Genomic DNA, 24485 nt, shown 5'->3' on the forward strand with positions numbered 1-24485 from the left:
TCTGGAAAATGCCTCACTTCCACCCCTTCTTGTGCCTGCCTGCCTGCCGCTCTGCAGTGCTTTGTGTTAGGAGGCAGTTCACGAGGCATGTGAGCCCAGAGACAGGGGGACGGACAGATGGAAGTAAAGTGCAGCAGCATAAAAGGGGGAAGCAGGCACGTGAGCAAGCACCCAGTCACACATCACCCACGTCAGCATCCCTCCCTTGGCTCACACCTCAGCTCACACCCCAGCGTGCAGCAGGGTGGAAGATCCCTGGTGACAGAGTCAGGAAAACAGGAAGAGACTGAGCTTGGTTCACAGGTTGGTTGGCACCAGATGTAGGTACGGATGGGATGGCAAGTATGCGTCGCCGTCTCTCTGGCAGCTGGTGAGGGGCGCGTTTTCCCAATGGACAGAGTTAGAGAGAACACCTGGTTATCGCCTTCTAGAAAATGCAAGTGTCCCGTGGATAGAATAACCATGGGGTGACAGATGGTTTGGCCAGGTGTTCGGAGCAAGAGAAGAGACAGGTGGGGGAGTGCAGAGAAGAGGGGTATAAGTGGGTGAGAGTGAGCCCGATATGTGAGGATTTTTATATCACAGGTGTCTTAGTTTCCTTTCCATTGCCATGATAAAACATCATAACCAAGGCAACTTATAAAAGAAAGCATTGAATTCGGGGCTCATGGTTCCAGAGGACAGTAGAGTCCATGACTATCATGGCAGAGAACATGGCAGCTTTGGAGCAGTAGTTGAAAGCTTAGATGTTGAGACAACATACATGGGGGGGGGGGCTGACTGGGAATGCTGTGGTCTTTTTAAACCTCAAAGCCCACCCCCAGTGACACATCTCCTCCAATTAGGCCACACCTCCTAATCCTTCCCACACAGTTCTGCCAACTGGAGACCAAGCATTGGAATATATGAGTGTATGGGCCCCACCCCACACCCCGCTCATTCAAATCACCACAATAGGTAGACACCCAAAAGAAAGCTTCCATGATAAAAGGTAGCAAACTGGCAGCTAGACAAAATGGCATGGCCTCTCTCCTCCTCAGTTACCCCAGTGCTGACACAGGGTGTGATGGGGTTATGACAACCATCGCCATCCCAAGTACTCACATTTACACTCAGGGTCTTAAGATCTCATGAAACACTGTGTCAGAAGAGTCTGCAGTGAAGTGTGAGTATGGAGCCCGCACACATCATTCGTGCTCTGTGCTACTAGATGCAGCTGAGTCTCACAGCACTGGAATGGCCTAGCAGAGACCTAGCTGTAAGTCAGCAGCAGTCCCGCCTCTCGGGGTGCAGGTGTGTGATGTGAAAGACTATACAGCGTTCTGCCTCAAGAAAATAGGCTAGCGGAAAAGAGTTGAGCGTTTATAGATCACGCAACTATCCTTCATGTGTTTAAAATTCCCCAAAGAAGAAGGCAAAAAACCCTGGCAGAAATCAAAGGACATGAAAAGAAATAGAACTATTCATTAAATATATAGCAACTGGTTAACCTCCCGTAAAAAGAGAAGTGCCAGCTGACGGTGAACCACCCTCAGATGCTGGGGAAGGGGACAGTGTGGAGACCAGTGTGGTGGAGCTGCAACGGGCACACCCTGTCATATGTGACATATATGGGACGTGTCGCTTGGGAAGGAGTCACCTCCAGCAATATACTTACTTCCAAGCCAGAAATTCCAGTTCTGAGAACTTGCCCCTCAGGAATTCTTTGCTCAGTACCTTCTTCCCCAAGCGTCCCCTTCCCACTACCACATGACTTACTCCAGTACCCCCCCTCCCCACCAAACCCCTTCTTTAAAACCGTTTTCTCCTGTTGTGGTTCCTTCTCTGGCTTCAGGACCCACACACTTCCACACAACTACACATGTGTGGAAATCAGATGATGCAAGGGACTGTCTCTGAGAGAGAATACCGTCACACAGATGAGGGGCAGGTTAACCAAAGCAGGCATGAAATGCCGGAAGGAAGCCGCTTACTCTGTGTCCTAATTTTAAAATAAAAATTAGCAAGAATAAAACCAGAAACAAATGAACAAACAAAAACAAAGCAAAACAAACAAACAAACAAAAACAAAAAAAAACTCTTGCTCAAAATAAAAGGAAGGACAGCCAGGCATGGTGGCTCACACCTTGAATCCCAGCACTGAGGAGGCAGAAGGATCTTTGTGAGTTTTAGGCCAGCCTGGTCTACAAATCCAGTCCCAGGACAGCCAGGGCTGTTACATAGAGAAACCCTGTCTCAAAAAAATAAAATAAAATAAAAATTAAAAGAAGAGAGAGGAAGGAGGGTGGCGGGTAGTTGGACAGGTTGCCTCTAACTATGCAAAAATCAAGCTCAATTCCCACTGCAGCATATTTTAATGTCGTGTGTGTGTGTGTGTGTGTGTGTGTGTGTGTGTGTGTGTGTGTCACCCCTGGCACTGGAGTTGCAGGAGATTGAGTGCTGCCCAGCAATGCAGCAAGTTCTATAAACTGCTGAGCCCTCGCCTGCCCTGCGGCGTATCCACAACTAGAAATCTGAACCCAGCCCACAGTGTTAAACCCACAGGTGACCGCCGAGCATGTTTGGTGACAACATTCATTGGGTGCTTCCCCTGGCGGCTGCTGATTTCAGGACTCTCCCTGCCTTGGCTCCCATGATCCCTACAGCAACCCTGAGCAATAAGCTATTATTTTGCCCAATTCACAGAAAAAAACCACTGAGGCACAGCAAGCCAGAGCAACTTGAGGGGAATAAAGCAACTTTTGAAGCCATGTGAACAGTTTGATTTCACCTTTTAGAAATTAACAAAAATATTGCTAACACTCTAACAAAAATAATGCATGTAGACATTTATATGTACTCTCAAGTTCCCTCTAAAAACTTCGGCAGACCGCAAGAATCGGGTTGTAAAATGCTGGCAGGGAGAAATTTTACTTTTTTTTGGCTTTTCACACTTGTGCCATTTCTTAAAGCATTCTTTTTGCAGTGTAAAGACAAAATTAGCAAACAAGGACACTTAGTGCCCAGACACTGATCTCCTCACCGACCGACCGCAGTAAGCTCACGTGGGAAAAGCCCTCCAGCGGCTTGCCCCTGGGGCAGGGAGAAGGGTGTACTGAGCTTGCACTTAGCCAGGAGGGGGCCTCCAGGGTGGTTAAGGAAAGAAGAAAGTGGAAGAAGGGCAGAGGAGAGCAGTGGAGGAGGTAGGGAGCTCTGATGGGGCAGGGCTGGGTGGGAGGAGTCCACAGACAAAGCCACAGGGCACATGAAGCCCAGATCCTGCAGGGGCTCTTCACCCTCCTCAGAGCACAACAGTTCTTCCCAGAGAGACGGGTCTCGGGCACAGGAGCTTTAGACACAACGGCACAGGACATGGGATACGGTCATCAAGTCATGTCTCGTTCTAAGGAGTCAGATGAACTTGTTTTCTTCGTGAATGGAAAAAAAGTAAGTGCTCTACCCTGTCACTAATAGCTGCACACAAGAAACGCTGGTAGAAGCCATCTGTTACCAACTTTGCCCAAACGAAGGTATTGGGTGGAGGGTGTGTGTGAGGGGTGCTAGATCTAGCGATCTGCCATGCTTCCTGGGGGAGAAGGGAGGGAGGAAGAGAGAGAGAGAGAAAGAGCCGACAACATGTGTGGAATGTGTTAGGGCTAGCAGAGGGAAAGTGTCCAGTTATGTGTCTCCAGAGCAAACCTCACCACGTTTGAACGTACCTAAGCATTAGGCATTGGCTTTCACTGGGTGCTTCCCTTTCTGCAACAGGATCCTCTCTTTCTTCCTCTACGCCTCCTTTTCCAGCTCCAGCTCAAACTTCTATGCCACCCAAGCAGTACTTTCACATGTATGCACACACACACACACACACACACACACACACACACACACAGACAGAGAGAGAGAGAGAGAGAGAGAGAGAGAGAGAGAGAGAGAGAGAGAGAGAGAGAATTCAAGGTTTCCAGGTCACTGGCAAATAATTATAATACAAATGGAGGAGAAAAACGTACTGGAAAGCCAGAAGAGAACTGTTAGTGTAAATGTTAACACTTTACACCTTTAAGAATGGATTCGTGCCTATTATCCCAGAATAGCAGGAGGTTTGAGGCCACCTTGGTCTGCAAAGTAAGTTTTGGGACATGAAGGACTATGTGATGAGACTGTCTCAAAAGTAAATCTGAGCAAGCGAATACACAAATGAGGGGTCTTAACTCACCCAGGAGAACAAGCAGAAGTGTCCTCTCGTCCCTCTATCCTGACCTCTTGAGACCTAGACAAGACATAAATGTCGGCAATGCGCCCTTTGCATATATGCTGGATGGCCTTGACAATCGTGTGTGATGTGAAACCCAACACCCTTGTTCTCAGCACTATTGGCACAGAGAAAGGGCAGTCAAAGTTTAAACTGGGCTTATGGTGTTGTGGCTTTGGGCTGTGGGCTGTGGGCTGTGTGTGGGCTGTGGGCTGCTCTGTGCCCTGTGCTCTGTGCTCCTGTGCTATGTGAAGGTTCAGGGCGGTTGCACAGCATGCCCAAGGTCACTTGGCTAACAAATACGGGAGAGACCTTGGCTTTCATCTCTGGGCTCCTTTCCCTGGCTCTGTGACCTCCTCCTGGGGAGAGGGCCATTCTTCTAGAACACTGATGTCAAAGGGAGGGCCTGGAGATTTGCATGAAGAGCTTTCCTGCAATTGCCAGAGGAAGGCAGTTTGTCTACCACAGCCAAACTCTTGTTTTCTTAACTTCTCAAAGCTGGATGGTGAACACAGACCAAAAAGCATGCTTAGACGGTGGTGATAAGAATTATAACCCTTAGTTTAATTCTTTATATTTTGTTGTTGTCCACCCCCACCCCCCCACCCCCAAGCTGAGGACTGAACCCAGGGCCTTGTGCTTGCTAGGCAAGCGCTAAATCCCCAACCCCAATTCTTTATCTTTTATTATACTGTAGGAATGCAAGAATTTTTAAAATACTTGGCCCTTCAATTTTTCCGCCTTTTTATTATTTTCTTGACCCCATACTGTGCTAGACTTCAAAGACTTGTTGCTCCTCCTCTGGAACAAAGCCAAGCATTTACTTGTCAAAGTCTGACCAAGTATCATACAGCAGCGTATGATTTTTGTCACTGCAAAGAGTGAGGTTTAATCAAGTCAGGCAAATAAGATGAACAAACCTGTTCTAAAGCATTCTTACTGTTTGGAGATCAAAATGGAAACTGCCTCTACTTATATAATCATGTCCCCTGTACAGGTCGTCGAGAGGAACGCAGACCCTGAAGTTAATCTGTTGTTCTATCTGAGAAAAGTCAGTATCCTTTTGCTTGTTTGTGAAAACAGAACACCATTTCCAACTCTGGGAACTATGGTCTCTCTTGCATTTACAGAACTGTTTCTGCCTCGTTTCACGGAGAACGTTTTGCTTGAGTGTAGGGATAGCGAAGCTTCTTGTCTTGTAAGCAGGACTGGGAGTGACAACAGTTCCGAATGTATGCAAGTCTAAGGATCCCCTGGGATGGTGGTTAAAATGTGAAGTTCAGAAGCAGGAAAGGGCTCAGTGGGGAAAATGCTTGCCAAACAAGTGTGGGGGCCGGAGTTTGGGTCCCCAGAAACCACACAAAGCCTGGCATGGTAGTGCCCATCACCCAGTGTTCTTATGGCCAGACAGAGGGTGAAGAGAGTGGAGTTTCTGGATATTCAAGGGCTAGCCTGGGGTTAGCAGTACAGCAGTGAGCAAGACACTGTTTCAAGACATATTCTTAAAAATTTCTCTGTATGTATGTATGTATGTGTTGTATGCGTGTGTGTGTGTGTGTGCATGCATGTATGTGTAAGTGTGCATGTGCATGGATATGTGTGTGCATACATTCGTGTGTGTATGTGTATGTGCATGCACGTACGTGTGTGTGTGTGTGTGTGTGTGTGTGTGTGTGTGTGTGTGTGTATGTGAGCATGTGCCTTTGTGTGTGTGTTCTTTCCACTTTGATATTTCACGCCCACATAACTAGCTAGATATGCTGTTCTTACCCATTGATGACTCAGTCCTGTGACTGGGGAGACACAGAACATAATGTAGAAGACAGACGAATGTATTGGAGGCTGACAGGGCACTCCCAGGAGTGAGAGTGATGAGTGACCAAAGGGACCGCTGTAGAGGGAAGTACTTTCAACGGTGAGGGTGGACAGTGGCCAAAAGGACCATGTGCCAATGTGCGTGTTTAAGTGGGTTGTTATATTCTCATCTTCGTGTCTCTGGAGCAGACAGTTTTCTGAGGAGCATTTCCCAGTCCAGGTGATTGACAGGCCCATTTGGAGTAACTGCTGAAGGAGCTATGTCTTTGCTCTTTATCAGAAAGCTAATAATAATCATATAGTCTCCCTGGTAGTTCATAAAAATCGTGTCTCCACATGGGGTCAGAGCTACAATACAGATTTATTTATTTATTTATTCACCAAAAATCATATAACAGAACAGGTTAAAAATAATTAAGAGAAAATGGGGGGGGCTCTATAAAATGGCCTGGCTTAGCCTGGGGATGGAGCTCAATTGGTGTGGTACATACCTACCATGCACAAATCCTTGGGTTCAGGCCCAGCACCACACATAAACCAGGTGTGGCAGTACCCGCCCATAACCCCTGCACTTAGGGGGTGGAGGCAGGAGGATCAGAAGTTCAGTGTTACCTGAGACTCTGTTCTAAAAACAAAGTGAAGAAGAAAGAGGCTCCACTTTCCCGGGAGGAAGTAGCTTGCGCAGGATTCGGGAAAAACCTGCTCCGTCTGTTTGCCTGACCTTCATCTGCACTCCAGTTCTCTTCTCACACGGTATTTTAAATGCTAAGGGCATTAAGATGGGGCAATTGGGACATTTCCCCTTCCTGAAGAATTGCCGCATCAGCAGGACCGTAGTAACTGGGCCCCAAACTGATGATGAGAAAGGGATCCTTCCTTGGTGACCCAGAAGCATGCTCATTTCTTTTGTTGCAGACTTTATCGGCGTTGTGCGCATCATATGTAATAATGGGTCTACTATGATATTTCCATACATCTATACTGTCCTTTGAGTCACCCCATTACCCTCCCTGTACCCTCCCGCTCTTGACCTCCTCCCTCTCCCCAGCTCCCTCCTCTTCTGCTTTTGTATGCATATTTTCTTTTCTATGACTCAGTGCGCCTCACGAGGGTTGCTTACAGGACCATGGATACAGATTATCTACCAGAACGTGGACACCTTAACCAGTGGCTTCTTCGCCCCTGAGGAAAACATCTCTTCCTCACCTGTCAACCGTTAACTGTCTATAAATCCTCAGAGGTGTGATGCTGCATGAGACATCCCATCCCCCACTATAGAATACTGATGGTACCACTCTTGTGCAGGTCCTGGCAGGTAGTCACAGATGCTCTCTGAGTTCAACAGCCATGTCATACCCAGAAGACAGCTTCTTCCACAATGTTCCGTAAATCTTAGAGAGGGTGATATAGATGTCCTACCTACAGCTTAGCATCTAACAGTCACTTATTTTCATCACTTTGACCAACTATGAGTCTCTGCAGTTGCTGCTGCCCATTGGAAAAAGAAAGAAAAAAAAAAGAACCATTTTGGACCAAATCAGACAGCAGCATTAATCTATGGGCACAAGCAAAGTTATTTAGAAGGCAGTTTGACAAGTGTGCCAAGTCCATTTAACGAAAGAGCAACAGTTGCTTCCCTACTTCAGCCTACGACCTCCTCGCTCACAAGCTTTTGACAGTGGGCCATTTAAGTCCAAGCAGAGTCGTTGGTTACCCCAATAACAGACTTGCCACTGCTGTACTAGTGGACACTTCCTGCCTGGTCAGCCAACAGTGTTGTAGACAGCAGAATGAAAATATTGATGACAATTGTCCCCAAGTAGCCTGCATAGCATCTTCAAGGACTGTGGAACACTTGCTGATTTCTAAACTAGCTACCTAACACCGTGTCTATAAAGAGTCACAACTCTCTGCCCTCCACGCTGTCAACTCAAAAATGAACTAAAAGCTTAAAGAGATTTCTATCAGGCAACTCTAGATTTCTCTGCCCTCTTTTTTAGGCCAAGCACACCAACTTTTATTGTATTTTTGGTTTTGGTTTTTTTTTCCTACCTTTCTGTTTCCTTGACCAATAGAGGTTGTGTCGTGGGAGTCTCCAGTTAACTGAAGATGCTCCATCCTCTAGGGTTGGGATGCTTTTCAGCTGCCTTCCCCTCCTGACTTCATGTAAGTAAACTGATGTGAAACCAAAGTCAGAGTCTTTCTAAATAGGGATGACCAGGACTTCAGAGTGCTAGAGGCCAGGGGGTTCACCCTTGCTGTTCTGGAGGTCCATGAGTCTGACTATCTCCCCTTGGCAGTGAGTGCTGTCTCATGAGATGCCACATTCTGACTGGCTTACAGTGAGCACCCATCATTTTTCAGGTGTGTGAGGTACTTCAAGAAGACCTGTACCATGACAGTAAGTGTTCATTGTCACCCTGACAGAATCTAGAATCACCTGAGAGGTGTCCTCTGGGCATGCCCGTGGAAGGTTATCTTATGAGTCAATACGGGAAGACTTGTCTTGATTGTGGGTAAGACCGTTCTCTGGCAGGGGGGATCCTGGACTGTAAAATGGAGGAAACAACTGAGTACTGACGCCTGCATTCGGGATCTGCTTCTTGCCTATGGATGTAATGCCGGTGTCTTCTGCAGTTTCTGGTGCCCTGACTGCCCCACATGGTGGGCTGTACCTTGAACTGGGAGTCAGAACAAACTACTTTTTTGTCAGAGTATTTTTATCATAGCAACAGGAAAAGAAAGGATATACACCCATCCTGATGCCATTCTTGCCATTTGTGAAATTTTTTATGGTAAGAACTGAAAGCTCCAGTTCCTCTTTCTTCCTTAACCCTAACCCTTCCAGTCCGACTCACGGGGACGAAGTATGGCTGTGGAGGAGGTGGATGTGGTGCCTGTACAGTGATGATCTCAAGATATGACCCCATCTCCAAAAAGATCAGGTACCTTTCCCCTACCCCAGACCGGCTCCCCATGGGATTTATACTCGGCACACTGTGGACTGTATTTCACTCCAGAAAGGAATCTGAGACAACCTCAGTTTTATGAGCTGGAACTAAAATACACAACTTATAAGTTACTATTTGAGGAATGTGGCAGAGCAGTACTGAGTCCTAGCAACACTGGCACTGCATTTTGCAAATGGTGGAAACTTGGGTTCTGAGGGAATTTGTACTTTCACCATAACCATAAGAACTAGTGAGTATTAGATCATGAGCCCCCAAGTCCATTGGTCTGTAAAGCCAAGATCCTTCATATAAGTGCCACCCCAAGAGAGCTGTGAAAGCCTGCTTCCTTCTACCTGTGAAGTTACTCTTTCCCCATGCCCGGTGGACCAGGCAAACTTGCTTGTATTCATGGGTCAGAGATTCTGGTGGAACTATTACATGAATCACCTTACAGGTCATCTCACTTAACTTCTTCCCAAGCCTTTCAGGCTTTTTCTAACACCACACACAGCTGATACCACTCAGAAGAGAAACAGCTCTGTATTTAACTAGCTTTTAGAGCTGATGGGATGAAATGGGCATATCCACCAAGACCATTTGAACTCCTGTTTTTAACAAGAGAATTTGGAGGAGATAATGACTTTCTTAATTATAATATTTATTTTTAGGCAAACATAGTTAAATTCAAAATCATTTATTTGATGATTTAATTTTAACATGCGCTCAATTATCTTCCTGTCAAAGTGATTATAATCCTGTAAATGCATCTTTTTTCCCCCAATACGACTGTTGTTTCTATGAATTCTTTTTGACGCCGCTGCATAAACTTTGAAGTCATTTCTCTGTCGCTGCCTGCCTGGTTCCCATCTGCTCTCTCCATGGGGCTGCTGTCACCACTGTTGAAGGCATCGGAAGCACCAAAACCAGGATTCACCCTGTCCAGGTAAGAGCTTGTTGGAACAAGTTTAAGATTTAACAAGTTGTCCTAGTTATCTTCAACCTCAGCTTGACACAGACTAGAGTTGCCTGGTAAGAGAACCTCACCTGAGGAGCTGTCTAGATCAGGTTAGTCTGTGGGCATGTCTGAAGGGGATGGCCTCGATTGCTAAGTGACATAGGAAGGCCTGGCCCACAGTGGGAGGCACCACTCCCTAGGCAGGTGGTTCTACATAAGAAAGCTGGCTAAGCACACGCCTGCCTGACAGCCAGACAGCAGTGCCCTCCACAGTTCTTACCACACTTCTTCGGTTTGGAATGGAGTTCCCTGGTCGGAGGTAAGGCTACGTGGATCAGCAGGCCGGCCTGCCTTCAAGTTCCAATTTGACTTCACTCACTGATAGACTGTGACCTGGAATTGTAATCCAGATAAACCTCTTGTTCCCCAAAAGCTGCTTGGGGTTAGGTAGTTGTCATAGGGACAGAAATAACACCCGAACACAGGTTTAAGTGACTTTGTTAGTTGTCCAGACCTTGGCTTATGGTTTTAGAGGGCAAAGATGGTTAAGTGAAGGGCTCTGTTCCCTTTACAGACAGAGACACCAGTTTTTCCCTGAATTTCTTTTTTCCTTTCAAGGCTTTCTTTGTCGCCACTTGAAGTTTATTTGGCTTCTGTAAAAGTCAGGAGGAGAGTGGCTGGTAGACTGAGTGGGGAGGAGAGCCTGGAGAAAGTGTCTGGTAGACTGAGGGGGGAGGAGAGCCTGGAGAAAGTGTCTGGTAGACTGAGTGAGGAGGAGAGGTGGTACTTGCCTCTGGTCCCAGCACTAGGGAAGTGGAGACAGGAAGATTCCTGAGGCTTGCTAGCCAAATGCTCTAGTTGAATTTGTGGGAAACACTAACCCAAACAATAAAGTGGTAGGTAGTGAGGATGGCCCTTGCCATTCACATCCATCCTCCACACACACACATACGTCTGTACACACACACACACACACACACACACACACACAAATGAGTTCATTGCTTTTTCAAGAGATGGTTGGCAGACTACCAAATCACAGGCCTGCTTGTCCTCCTGCCTCTAAGGAACCCCTCCCATCCAGAGGCACACAACTGAGTATATATCAGTCTCCGGGACAAGTATTTACAGAATCTTTCAGTTCATGCAGTAAATATTTCTTAGTAAAACTATCCAAATGTGAACAAAACTTCAGGTAATTACTGTAGCTGAAGTTTTCCTGTGTCCCACCTGGCCCAAGGTCAGGACAAAACTCTCTCACCCGCCAGTCCTGCCGCTGCTTGGACCCAAGTAAACACACAGAGGCTGATATTAATTAAAACTGCTCGGCCATTAGCTCTGGCTAACTACTGACTAGCTCTTACACTTAAATTAACCCATAATTCTTATTTATGTTTAGACACATGGCTTGGTACCTTTTCAGTTCTGTCTTCACATCTTGCTTCCTCTGTGTCTGGCTGGCGACTCCTGACACTTCCCAGAATTCTCTTCTCTGCTTGTCCCGCCTATACTTCCTGCCTGGCTACTGGCCAATCAGTGTTTTATTTATTAGCCAACCAGAGCAACACACATTCACAGCATAGAAAGCGATATCCACAGCAAATTACTAAAGTTAACCCAAAAGGCAAGAGGTAGAAAAGATGGATATCCCTTCATGGTGGTAGTCCTTGACAACAAATCTCCAGTTTAAATGATATTGTGTGCCTGAGGGTAGAAGCGTTGCCTGTGTGGTAGCAGAATGAGAGAGTACTGAAATAAAAGTGGTCATGGTGGAAGGCACTGGGTTAACATGGAGAACTCCCTTTCTAGACACTTCAATGGGATCTTCCCCCAAAAGCCTCCCCTGGCATTATAAATATGAACAATCGCAGCATTTGTGGTTCCTACTGTTAGTCCTGAGACTCACAACAGAAAAACTGGCTCCACTGAGCCAAATTTGAAGCAACCTTTAATTAAATACTAACCAGGATGGACTCTGGCCAGGTCCATCCCTGGTTCCCAATGAGTGGCCACAAGACACACGTTGTAGGGCAGAACCATAAGGACGCTGTATTTCTCATGTAGCTTTGTTATTTTCCAAAAACTACAACTCCCAGCATTCCAGGAAGTTACCTGGTCCTTGGGCAAGTGGGGCTCACAGGTTGACTTTGTCTCTTACTATGAGACAGGGCCAGCACCTGTCTGTAGTTGCACCATACACAGAAGTTTGTTTCATTTCTGAGGACTGAAATTCTCAGCCTGGAGTATTCCTGTTCTTCATTTTTAGGAAAGGATTGCCAAAGGCCATGGTACCCAGTGTGGGTTCTGCACTCCAGGCATGGTGATGAGCATCTACGCTCTCCTGAGGAACCATCCTGAACCCTCCACAGAACAGTTAACAGAAACCTTGGGTGGTAAGTCATGACTTTGTAAATTGTAGGATAAGGAGGCAGCAGGCAGCAAGGATGCTGGAGCATCTCCATGCCCAGAAAGCCAAAGCATGTGACACAAGTCTATACACAGATCTTTATGAGCTACACTTCATCAGTGCTGAAAAGTATTCATCCCCATTGAGCAGGAGGGCAAACTGTGGCAACCAGGAGAAAGTCAAGTGCATTCCCCATGGAACTATGACATTCTTGGCAACATATCATCTAAGTGACTTTAGTGTGTTATATATTGGCATGCCATATGCTTACTGAAATAGTCACTGCTGGGCATCACTGATGTAAATTCAATGCTATTGAGATGGTGTTTGGAAATATTAAGACGTTGGGATCTTGTGATTAGGTGATTGGAGCTAGCCTACATGAGCAGCGACCTTGTAGCTTGTTTTTGTTTGTGGCTGGGGCTGCCTTGTTGTCACACTTGTTACTGGAGTAAAACTGATGCTCATGAAATCATGGACTCTTAGAAATGAAGGAGGAAAATGCAGTGACTCATAAACATGCATGCCATTGAAATGCCTTGAGACCTCAGAGGTAATTTCTCCTCCTTTGTCCTCTCAGAAAATTTTATTCTCCTCAAGTCTTATATGCGCATATCATTCTGTCAAGACCCTTTTTAATTTCTCTGTATTTGCAAATCTGATGAACATTGCCTTCTGTCCTTATGCAAGTCATGGTCTACACTATTGAATAGAATTAAGTCAAGCAGAGCTTTGCGAGAAAATTAATCCACATCATTAACACCGAACTGCTGTTTAATTGTGTCGCGTGCACTGACAATTTTTGTCCTCGCTACAGAGGAGCCCAAACTTGTCAAATGCCCTGAGAAATCTCCTCGCACTATGTCTGTGGAATTAAGCAGATCCACCCTAGAATTCTTATCCCAGAAGAGAAGGTTAGCTTTCTTAAGTGCCTCTTCTCCTCTTAGACACTGTTTTTAGGATCTGTCACAAATAACCCCTGTCAGAACAGATCCAGAGAACTGGCCAAGAGTAGAGTCAACCTCACCTAATACCCATCTTTAAAATAAATAAAAACAGGCCAAGGGTTGGCTGTCTCCAATGTTCTAGAACCACATTGGCTTATTGTTACGTCTCACAAAGATTGCCGCTCACAGTTTCACAAGCTCGTCCTGCCACGAGACATAATTCCCTTGATCCATCTGACACCTTGAACAAATTCAAAGAGGCTACAAGTTCTCTTAAAGTTTCCATGTATCTTGGACTTCAAGGCTTTTTGAACGAAGCCCAGCCAATGCTTAGTTACCAGGTATTGTTGTGAGAAACACGTGAGTGATTTTAAGAACAAGACAGCTGTGCCTTCTCTCGGGCATCTCTGAACGTTGTGAGAAATGTGAGCAGTTATAAGACGGAGGCAGCTGTGCCTTTCTCGGACTAATGTTACTCTGTTACGTTTGTTCTCTTTTTGATGTGGTGTTGTTGATGGTGATAGTTTTTTCTCCACCACCTGCCTCAGTCTCGTGCCCTGTCGACCCGACACTGCTCTGACCCACACTTTTCCCTTTCCTTCTCTGCTCTGCCTTATGACGGTCCACATTTCTTTTCTCCTTTCTGGTTTGGCTGGTCGGGAAGCAACCTGATCACAGCCCTCCCCGCTCAGTTCTTGCCACAGCCAGTTACATCCTCGAAAGCCCACGACTGAGCGCTTCCCCGCTCCTGTACCAACACTTCCATCTGTGGTTTCTGACCAGTATGGGAGGGCGGGCGGCGCTCTGTCACTGTGCCGTACTCTTTGAAATTGCCTCTTCACAACTACTGCCCAGAAGAACATCAAACACTTTTCACCTTCAGAGACCCTGTCCCCCGATACCTGCCATTGTCAAATCACAGCCTTTGCCCGACACTGGTTTCTCTGACTTTCATGACCCTCAAGAAGCCTTTAGCCTCAATCCCCCTTTTTAGCAGAGGTGAAACCTCCCAAACTTGGGTCACTAAAGGAGGCTTTCTCAGCAGCGGCTTCCTCTGTTGTTACAGCTTCTCCAAAAGAGGTTCTGTCCATACCTTGCCTTGGGTCAGGTGACCCATGTTGTCCATCCCCTCTAACAGCCAGATGCCGCCCAACTAGTAGGAAGGTGTTGGCGGTATGAAGGGTTTCCACAGAAGGGCTGCAGGGGGTGCTGAAAGGAAATGTTCAGGCAGGGTCTTGAGTCAAAGGGGAAGCCGGGTTCATCAGGAAAGGAGTCTGGACATTTTGCTGAAATCTGAGGGACCACAAGCAGATTTCAGAAGTTACAGGCAGCTAAGAATCAGAGAATTGGGTTAAAATAGCAAGTTAGGAAAGGGAACAACTGTCTGCAGGAAGTAGTGTGGCCTGTGATGTGCTGCAGAGCCCACAGTCTGCGTGTCTCATTCGGCTGTCACCCTAATGGTCTCGATACCCTTCCTTCAGTGAACTTGGATTTCCACTCAAATATGCAGTTAATGATCCTAGGTCCTGCCGCCTTGGTTAGTTTTTAGTCTGTAATATTGCCACGTGTTTTACCCAGTCTCATCTCTCCAGGCTTTAGAGGTTCCTGCTAGACTCCCAAAGTCTCATTGCACCGAAATTGAAGTGATTCTCTGTATGCCTTCAGTCTGTGCTCTTACATCTAGAGACTTCCACAACAGCTAACTTCTGGGATACTTTCCGTACTCTATACCATTCCCTGAGAAGTACTACATGTCAATTAGGCAGAAGAGGAAATTGAGGTACAAAGTGGTGAAGTTACTGCCCAAGATCTTAAATCTAGCCAGGGGAAGAGTCTGCTTTTGAACCTGGGTAATTGATGTAGACCCCATGCCATTACCACCTTGTCTAATTTGTTTACAGGACTGTTTTTTTCTTATTATTTTCTCTAGAAAAATGACAGAGACTTCTTTACTTGCTTCATACATTTGAGTAAAATTTATGTATGTTTTGAGTGGTCTCTCTTTCTAAAGTAGCCCCTTGTCCTTCTGTAAGCATTAACAACTGCCTGCGGGCCTTAACCTTGGGGTTAAGTGTCACAAGGACTTCTGATGCCGATTGTTGTTTTGAAGGAGTCTGAAAACACATTGTGTAAAATGCAGAAAAGAACAGAAATGCCATCATAGCCTCAGAGTCTATGATCTCACCTGATAACAGTGAGAGCCAGTGGTCAAAAGAGACTCTGCAAGGTGAGATGACCCCTCTGTGTCAGGGTCAGTCCCTCTGATAGTATGAGATTATTAACACCACCTACTGGTCCTCACGAACTTGCAAGGGTCTGTGATTTCACCCTGCTCCCGGGCTAACAAGTCATCCTGCCGCTGTTGTGGGATGCTGGTGGAGACGTGAGATTCACCAGCTGGGTCAGTGACTGGACAGAGAAAGCATGGCTGGAGCAGCAGCACCCGCCACAGCAGCTCCTGGGTCCCCCCAGATCCCACAAGGCAGTTCGGATAGAGCCAGTAACCCCCACGGGTGTGATAGGTCATGTTACAGGGAAGAACCCCCGGATTTAGGAACTCAAGTCTTGTCTAGAGGAACGCCCTCTAGAAGGTGGCATATCTGTTATACTAGAAGTTCTCACTTCTGTAATGAGACCCTCTGCTTACTTACTGTATACAACTATGCTGGAAAACGATCTGGATCTAAGCAGTGAATATTCACAAGCAATGTACATCTCTGGCGTGTGAGTGGTGTCTCTTACAGAGGTATTTTCTGTCCTTTCCTTTCACCGAGTCTCTTGAGAGTGTACCCCATAAATAGGTCCTGAATAACTCCTAATAATATGTGTGAAGTCTAGAAAGATTCCTTTTAAATGATTGGCAAGGGAGGTAATATAAAGAGAGAGAGAGTCAGTATGAATGAGAGATGCAGCAAGCCCAGAGAAATGGCCTTGGAGTTGAAACCGTGTATTTCATTCCCCTAGGTAATTTATGCCGCTGCACTGGATACAGACCCATTGTGGAGAGCATGAAAAGTTTCAGCCCTGTGAGTATGAAATGACTGATGGCTGCTGAGCCACCATTATGCCCACCCCCCACACTGGCTCCTTCCTAACCGCCCCGACACACACGCCAGATGGGTTTCAGGGAAAGTACAATACTGTGTTTTAAAGAAAAATGATTTTCTGTTTTCGCCCATCTCAGTAAGCATAACTGGGTATTTTTTTCAGAAATACAGACAGGTAGCACCATAATAGCTCTTTTTCTGAAGGTGAAGTTTGGAAATGGCGTCATCTTAGTGAAAATGGATTAGGCCGTTCTAACATCTTGCTTCGTGATGAAGAAAAACTGATAAAAGTCGGTTTTTCAGACTGTCACTTCCACAGCACTTTTGGTTGAGACATAGTCCAAGTGAAGCGTTTCCATCAAGTGAATGCCCCTTTTTGCTCTGATTGTGATTCCGTCTGAGATTAATACTGATGGGAGATGGGCAAGAGAGGAGAAGCCGTCTCCATCACTCACGTTAGGTGGACTCAATTGAATGTGAGATCTGCAACATCCACAAAGCATCAGTCTGCGACTCCCTCTGCCCTTGCCACCTGCAGACTTCTCTGAAGCAGACACCACATGCTTCCCCACTGCTCCCTAGAGCAATCCTGATGTCAGACATGCAGGGCTTCCTACACCAAGCTGTCTTCCTTCCCTCCAGATGCTCATAGGGCACTCTGCTTTAATCTAATTAGCTGTGACACTAACTACTCAGAGTTAGTGTCCTACTCTACAAGTTAAGGGCTCACAAGACTGATTTCATCTTATCAAATGTCGGACTGGGCCTTTGGTATTTCCGGTCCGCTAGCTAAAAATTAGTAGTTCCTAGGACGTTAGCTCCTCAGCTTCAATAATTTGCCGTAACTCAAGAAACACTGCTTATTCTTGCTGGGTCACTTTTAAATCTGCTATAAAGGGAACAGGTGAGCAGCTAGATGAACTGGTACAGCAGGGAACAGCAGAAGGTCAGTGGATTTAAGGTCTATCATATTCCTAGCACAGAGTGCTTCACCAACCCAAAGGCTCATAAATTCTCTGGTTCAAAGGTTTTTTTTATTTATACAGTGTGTGAATACTTGGATGTGGAGATCAGAGAGCAACTTGTTAAGTTGGTTCTCTCTTATTTTGTTTTGTTTGTTTGTTTTTTCAAGACAGGGTTTCTCTGTGTAGTTCTGATGCCTGTCCTGGATCTCGCTCTGTAGACCAGGCTGGCCTCGAACTCACAAAGATCCACCTGCCTCTGCCTCCCGAGTGCTGGGACTAAAGGCGTGTGCCACCACCGCCCAGCCTTGGTTCTCTCTTTCTACTTTTATCCAAGTTCCAGGGTTTTGAACTGAGAAAGCACTTTATACAGTGAGCCATCTCACAGCCCCAGAAGTTCTTGTTAAACTATATACAGTTGCACACATCTGCAATTCCAACACCCAGGAGGTGGAGTAAGACAGAGTAATTGCAAATTCAAGACCAGTCTGGGCTACATAGTGAGTTCAGGGATGGTGTAAGCTTGTAAAGTAAGGCCTTGTCTCATCTCAAAAATAAATAAATAAAACATTTTAAAGCACTCAGTCTCCAGCCCCGTTAACCCCCAGGCTGGTCCACTCACTGAGCAAGGCTGGTGGGCTGCAAATTTATACCCACTGATGACAGGATCCTTCTGCCAGTTGGCTCCATGCTAAGGCTATTCAGGAGAGGCCAGATACTCAGCAAAAGGAAGGAGTTGTCAGTGAACCCCTGCATCTTGGTGACAACCCAGAAGACGTTGCCCTGATTTCAGAAGCTCCATGCCCCCCACCCTTCTCTCTGGAGAGGTTCATTGAAACCTACAGGTTTTCATACATGGGAAGTGATGGCATAAGCCTAGACTAGGATAGACAACCGGGAAATTGCAGTTACTCTTAATAATTAGAACATAAAGTTATGCCAAACAAGTGTAAACTAACTTCATGTCAGAATGCATAGCCTCAAAGTCTGATTCCACAATTCTCTAGCTATATAATTTGATAAATTACATAACTTCCTAAGCCCTTGTTTTCTTGTCTGTGAAGAGGAATCGTGATTAAAAGAATTAAAACATAACATATCCACAAAACACAAAATGTCATGTTGAGCACAGACTGTTAGCTCAACCAAACCTAGACCACAGCCTATATAGTTTACCACTTCCACCAGCTCCGGGTCTGAGTCCATTTATATTCCTGTAACAGAATGCCACACACTTAGATCAATTCTAATGACCAGAAATCTATTGGTCACAGTTCTAGAAGCTCCTACATTCAAGATCAGGGGTTCCATCGAGCAAGGATTGTCTTGCTGTGTTATAACTTGGCAGAAGGCACTGCAATCGTGGAAGAGGTTTGAGGTAAATGAGAGCCAAATGTGGTGATATTTTGTTTGTGCTCCAACAAATAAAGCTTGCCTGGAGATCAGAGAGTGGAGCCTGCCACTAGAGGCCAGGCGGTAGTAGCACACACCTTTAATCCCAGCACTTGGAATATCACACCTTTGATCTCAGTACTTGGGAGGCACATGCCTTTGATCCCAGTACTTGGGAGGAGGAAACAGGAAGTGATATGGCTAGGCAGAGAGAGGAAGTGATCAGGTGTGGTGGAGACAGGAGCTCAGCCCTTTCAGTCTGAGGAGTCCTAGAGGTAAGAGGTCTTTCTAGTGGCTGGCTGCTAGGAGTCCTAGACTGTCCTTTCAATAGGAATCTTCTCCGGCTGTAGTGGCATTAGTCCATTCTTGAGTGGAAACTCCTTCTAACATGATCACATGGCTCTTAAGTTTCAGTATGCATTCTGGAGAGACACACGTTGAAAGCACACCATCCCATCATCATAACTATCCTTACCTCTGGATTCATACAACCCTATGACTCTCTGGTTTAACCATTGATGTTGTCTTCTACAGAGTTCATCTTGCTGCCAGATGAATGGGAACAGGAAATGCTGCTTGGATGAAGAAAAAAATGAGCCAGAGAAGAAAACCAGTGTGAGTCTCCCTTTTCTTCCTCGAATCCCTCCGTCTTCTTGTATTTACCCTCAGTGCATCCCACCCACATGGGTCAGAGGGTTTCGTGTGCTGGGAAAGAGCAGAGGCTCCCAAAACAACTGTCTTACTTCTGGCCTTTCCACCCTTCTGTCCATTGACCTCCAGTCACTGACAACAGGAGTCCACCCAAGAAAGGGAGTCTTCCAAACGGGCTGTGATGAATAGTAAAGATGGCTGCAGTGTGGGAGGCTGGCTTTGGGAAGACAGGACCTGGCTCAAAGCCAGCTCAGTGACTTCTTCAGTATGATCGGGTAACCACAGAAGTTTGGAGTAGAGCACATTTGCCCATAAAGTCCCAAATTGAATGACACACAGCAGCTGTGTATTAAATGTCTGATTTTCCTAATGACTGAGGTTCAGAATCTCCCTTTCAGCCAGTTGTGGCAAGCAATGGAATTTGTGTGTCGAGGGCATTAGATTTTACTTTCATACTTTCTGACTGAGCAGTTTCCCTGCCAGAAATCCACTCCAGGACAATAATTAAAAGTAAGTCAAATATTTACTATGAAAAAAGATATGCACCACAATGTTGTGTGTAATAAGGGTTGGTGCTAACTTGAATGTCTAGCAACAGGGGGTCACTTAAGACTATCCTGACATAACTGCATAATTGGAACTTACACTAACCTGGAATCTTCTTCTGTAACCTTTAAAGAATTTAAACATAAAAATGACTTATCTAAAGTGAAGTAATTTGAGATTTGAGAATTTGACACCATTAAATATTACCAGCATATACAGTATAAATACATATATACAAAGTGAAATTAGGAATGGAAAAATAGACATAATGACAGTAGTAGTTACATCTACACCACGCTATTACAAAGCTGTTTTATTTCTGTAGACTTTTCAGCAGTTCAACATGGTTTTATTGTAATTGCACATACAAAAAAAAAAAAACCATGTTTAAAAAAAATGAAATTCCTGTGGATATTATAGTAGTTACATTTAAAACACCGTTTCCTCTAAAAGTCAAGTTCACTTGATTTCTAGTCTAGAGAGAAAGGAGAGGAAGAAATTTGAAAGAATAGTGTGGGCTCTTTAGCCCACAGCCGCCAAATATGTAGTGACAGGGGGCAGGCCTGTCACTGGTGTCTGCGGCTCAAAGCAGAAACTTTAAGGAGAAGAGCCCAGTTCTCATCTCTCTGTGCCCAGCTCTGTCCCACACGGCTGACATCACCGACTGAACACCCAGCTCGTGTGCCCCCGTTCCACCCACTCCCAGTCTCTTCCCTCAGCCCCTGCTCAGGCATCTCTCAGTCTCTCAGTGAGAAGGGCGTGGAGCGGAGAAGCCTACAGGGGTCCTGGGAAGTGGACTGGGGGCTTCTGGGTAGAGGAATCCTGAGGTCATGGTGCCAAAAGCCTGTGGCTAGCAGGCAGTGGGGTGCTGGCTTCGGGGGTGGAATGTTCCCTAACTCTGGGATCTCTTTACACCCCGTGGGAGGGACTTGGTGAGAGAGGGCCAGATTAGGGACTCAGTGGCCAATAGCCTGGGGGCAGCTGGGGATGGACTTCTTGAAGGTGCATTTGTTGTTTCCCATACCAGTAAGATATAAATCAGGGCACACTGCAGGGTGTCAGCTCCCACCCGCTGTGACTTGACAAGGAATCTCTTTTCTCTTGGTAGTGGGACTCCTAGCAATAGCAGATACTTTTATTCCAATCTTAAGTACTCATGTTAACTCTCAAATCACCCACTGCACACAGTCAGGTAGGTATGTTATGGAACGGCTACAGAGGGGTTAATGGAGAGGTGACCGACTTGGGGAGTGGGCTTACTAAAGACAGCAGCTAATACAGATGCAAAGAGCCCTTGCAGCTGAGTTAGGAAGAACCCCATTAGAGAGCATCTGGAGGCAGAGCCAAGCGGGGCTCCAGGCAAGCAGAGGCCAGGCAGAGGGACTGGCTGCAATCTTGGCACCCCCGGGAGAGGGCCAGTCAAGCAGGGGGCACTATAATGAGCTGGAATGCAGGGGACAATCAGGATCCCTCTGCCTCCTGGTGTCTTGTTGCACACACATGGGGTGGCCAGATCAGTGAGGCCCTCAATGGCCTTGACAGAGCCTTCATTTCAGGTGACCCAGGTGAGAGGTGATGCTCTGTGCTGGTCCAGTGTGTTTGGTGAATTCTCGGGCCTGATTTTTCTGATGTGGTTTTAATATGTCACATGCTCCCAGTCTTCCCCAGTGGGCATTTTGTCTTGCCTGAGTAAGCTAGCACACTGTCTCCTGGTTTGTGGCTGGGCAGCTGGTGGTGTCTGCATGCACAAACAAGATACAGTGTCATCCTGCCTCTGCGCTTATGCTCAAAATGGAGTCAACTGAGGGCAAGGCACAATCTGAAAGCCCCTGCCCTCCCCTCCCCTCCCCTACCCTAGCCTGTCCTCCCTTACCCTTCTCTGCCCTCCCCTCCCCTCCCCTGCCCTCTTCGGCCACTGTCCTTATGTCCTAGTCCCCAGTCCAGGCTTTTCAAACAAGTGATAGTCACTACATGGCTGCTGAGAACCGTGTACCAACCTTTGCCACAAAGACTAAAACACTTCTTTCTTCTTCTTCAGATTTACACCAAATTGTATGAAAAAGAAGAATTTCAGCCTTTGGATCCAACTCAGGAGCTTATATTCCCACCTGAGCTAATGGTTTGTTCTCCCCCTGCCTTACTTGGTTTGATGATGCTCGTGAGAGATGAACAGTCCCATCAGCTGGTCCCCACTGGTGTCTCCGCCCATATTTGCTCCTCTGGGTGACTTTGTATTGTGTGGCCCTCCAGAGTCACAAATGCATTTTTTAAAATTTATTTACTTTCAGACTTTGCCTGTGGATAGGCTCTGATCTTTCTCATACTCCATGTCCAGGGCAAACACATTCTGGTACCCAACACCCATAGAGATCCATAGGAAATTCAGGATAAGACTGGGAGTGGGCAAGAGCAGAGCCAAGCCCCTGTTTCACTGGCCATCAGCTCCGCACCAGCACAAGCTTCTGAGCTGGCTCCTTTACGTTGTCCAATCACCTCTCTAGGCATGCCTTGACTCTATTTGTTTCTCCAGCTTCTATTAGGAAAGCCCCAAGTATCCAGCCCCAGGCTGATACACCCCAGATGAAGAAAAGACAAACTGCCTCTTCCTGAGGACAGTGCTGCCGATGTGGGCGGTGTCCCCCTACCCTTCCCTCATGGGATGTTTATTCTCCTGCAATGGGATGCTAGACTCTTTGCTGCCTTGGTTGTGAGCCCACACTTGCTGTGAAAGAGAATGCCCAAGCACCATCACTCTACACAGTTTTTGGCCTTTGTTTTTTGTTTTTTGGTTTGGCTTGGTTCCATTGCCACTTACATATTTAAGACTGACAACCCAGCAAGTTTTGTTATGTGGGTTATAGCTATTGATGGATGCAGTGTATGAAATTCAAGTGGAAATATTTTAATTATTCAATTCATTTCTTTATAAGTAGCCAGAGCAAACGTTTTAAAATATTTATTATGTGTATGAATGCTTTTCCTAAATGTAGTATCTGCACACCATATGTGTGCAATGCCCATGGAAGCCAGAAGAAGGCGTCAGATCTTCTGGAACTGGAATTATGGATGGTTAACTGCTGTGTGGATGCTGGGAACCAAATTCAGTAACAAGAGTGGCATTGTTTCAAATTGTTATACAACTCTCTAACTCTGGCTTAAGAGAAAGCAGCTGGATTTGCATACAGCTGCAGATACGTGTGAGAACACACACACCAACGGAACATTTTTACATTCAGCCATACACTCCTCAGACAATGGGAAGGAAGAAAGCAAATCATATACATTGTTCTTCATTATAAAACAGTTTTGACTTTGGAACCCCTAAAGTGTGTTTCTGGGGGGACTTCAGAGTGATTAGATTCTACTTTGAGAAATGCTGGCTTCACCTGATGAGAGCATATGACACATTTCAGCAATCAGAGTTTTCCCACATGCCCAGGAACTCTCCTGTCCATCATTCTTCCCAACTCAATACGTAGACACTTAACTGAATGCAACATTTACAGCGATAAAGAAGTTTTCATTTAACCCGTCCGTCTTCAGTGACAGCTTGTTTTCAGCAGCCTTCTGCCAGGATTCCTGTACAAAATTATTCAGTGAGATGATCCATTAAAACATGGAAATTATACCCAAAGATCTTCCCCATGGATGCTCCGGCAAAGAGCAAGCATGTTTTCATAAAATTTGTTTGCAAGGATATCATCAAAGTTCATTTGAAACAAATTAAGCAATTCGATTCCTGCTTGAGAAATGGTTGCCTTGTTTAATATTAACTGGCAGAGACTGTTGAAACCATGCTTCTTCTAAATGCCCACAACTTTGGTTTCAGAGGGCACCAGGCAAGGAACCTGGTGCTCTGGAGTTCATGTCTTCTTCACAGTAACAATCCATGTCACCATGACCAGGCCATGTCTCTGATTGGCTTCTTGTATTTTTTTCCCTTTGGTAAAGCTAGATGAGTTGTTACCCTATTTGCTATTTCTTTCCTGCACACTGTAAAATAATGCCAAATGTGATTTGACTTAGTAGGGTGGAAACGATTTTGGGCAGAAAATATGAGCATATTAAATGATTCCTGTATCAAATCAAAACAGAGGGCACAGGAAGTCCACAAGAGGAGAGAAGGGAAGGAAACCAAAATTAAAAGCCTGCTTGACTAAGCATGAAATTATCTTCATGAATATTTATGTCATACTCATTCACGTTAGTGTATTACTACCTATCACAGCCATTTGTTTTAGAGAAATTGATGGGAAGAAAATCTCAGGAAATTCTGACTGTTAACAACTGAGAACCACCCCCCACCCCACCCTGGTAGCATTAAAGCTCTCCATCTTGCTTAGGAAGCCACAAATACCAATGAAAGGTCCCACTGGCTTTAATAAGCTTGACTTTCTCTGTTTTCACTGTTTTGGTGGTGGGGAGGGGCGCTTGCTTTTTGTTGTTCAGCAAAACAGATTTACCCGGTATTCCAGTGACCACTGAGAGCCCAAGGACATTCACACATCATTCTTAATTTTCACACCCATCAAGCCAGACATAGAGAGGGTCCAGGGTTTTCCTAAATTGATCTGGGTTCTC

At 45.8% G+C, this 24485-nt stretch overlaps 1 protein-coding gene across 1 annotated transcript in view; it reads left to right on the top strand.

The window, feature by feature from the left end:
• The first annotated feature begins 3252 nt into the window (after positions 1-3252).
• LOC118573193 (aldehyde oxidase 3-like) overlaps positions 3253-24485 on the top strand; it is a 91211-nt gene continuing 69978 nt past the window's right edge. Inside the window, 8 exon segments of the mRNA XM_036173375.1 lie at positions 3253-3426; positions 5229-5286; positions 8895-8991; positions 9832-9940; positions 12219-12345; positions 16271-16332; positions 19242-19322; positions 21943-22023. Of these exon segments, the coding sequence (XP_036029268.1) occupies positions 3352-3426; positions 5229-5286; positions 8895-8991; positions 9832-9940; positions 12219-12345; positions 16271-16332; positions 19242-19322; positions 21943-22023 (690 nt within the window). The 5' untranslated portion in view covers positions 3253-3351.

This window comes from Onychomys torridus, chromosome 23 (genome assembly GCF_903995425.1).
Source record: "Onychomys torridus chromosome 23, mOncTor1.1, whole genome shotgun sequence".
Classification (NCBI taxonomy): Eukaryota; Metazoa; Chordata; class Mammalia; order Rodentia; family Cricetidae; genus Onychomys; species Onychomys torridus.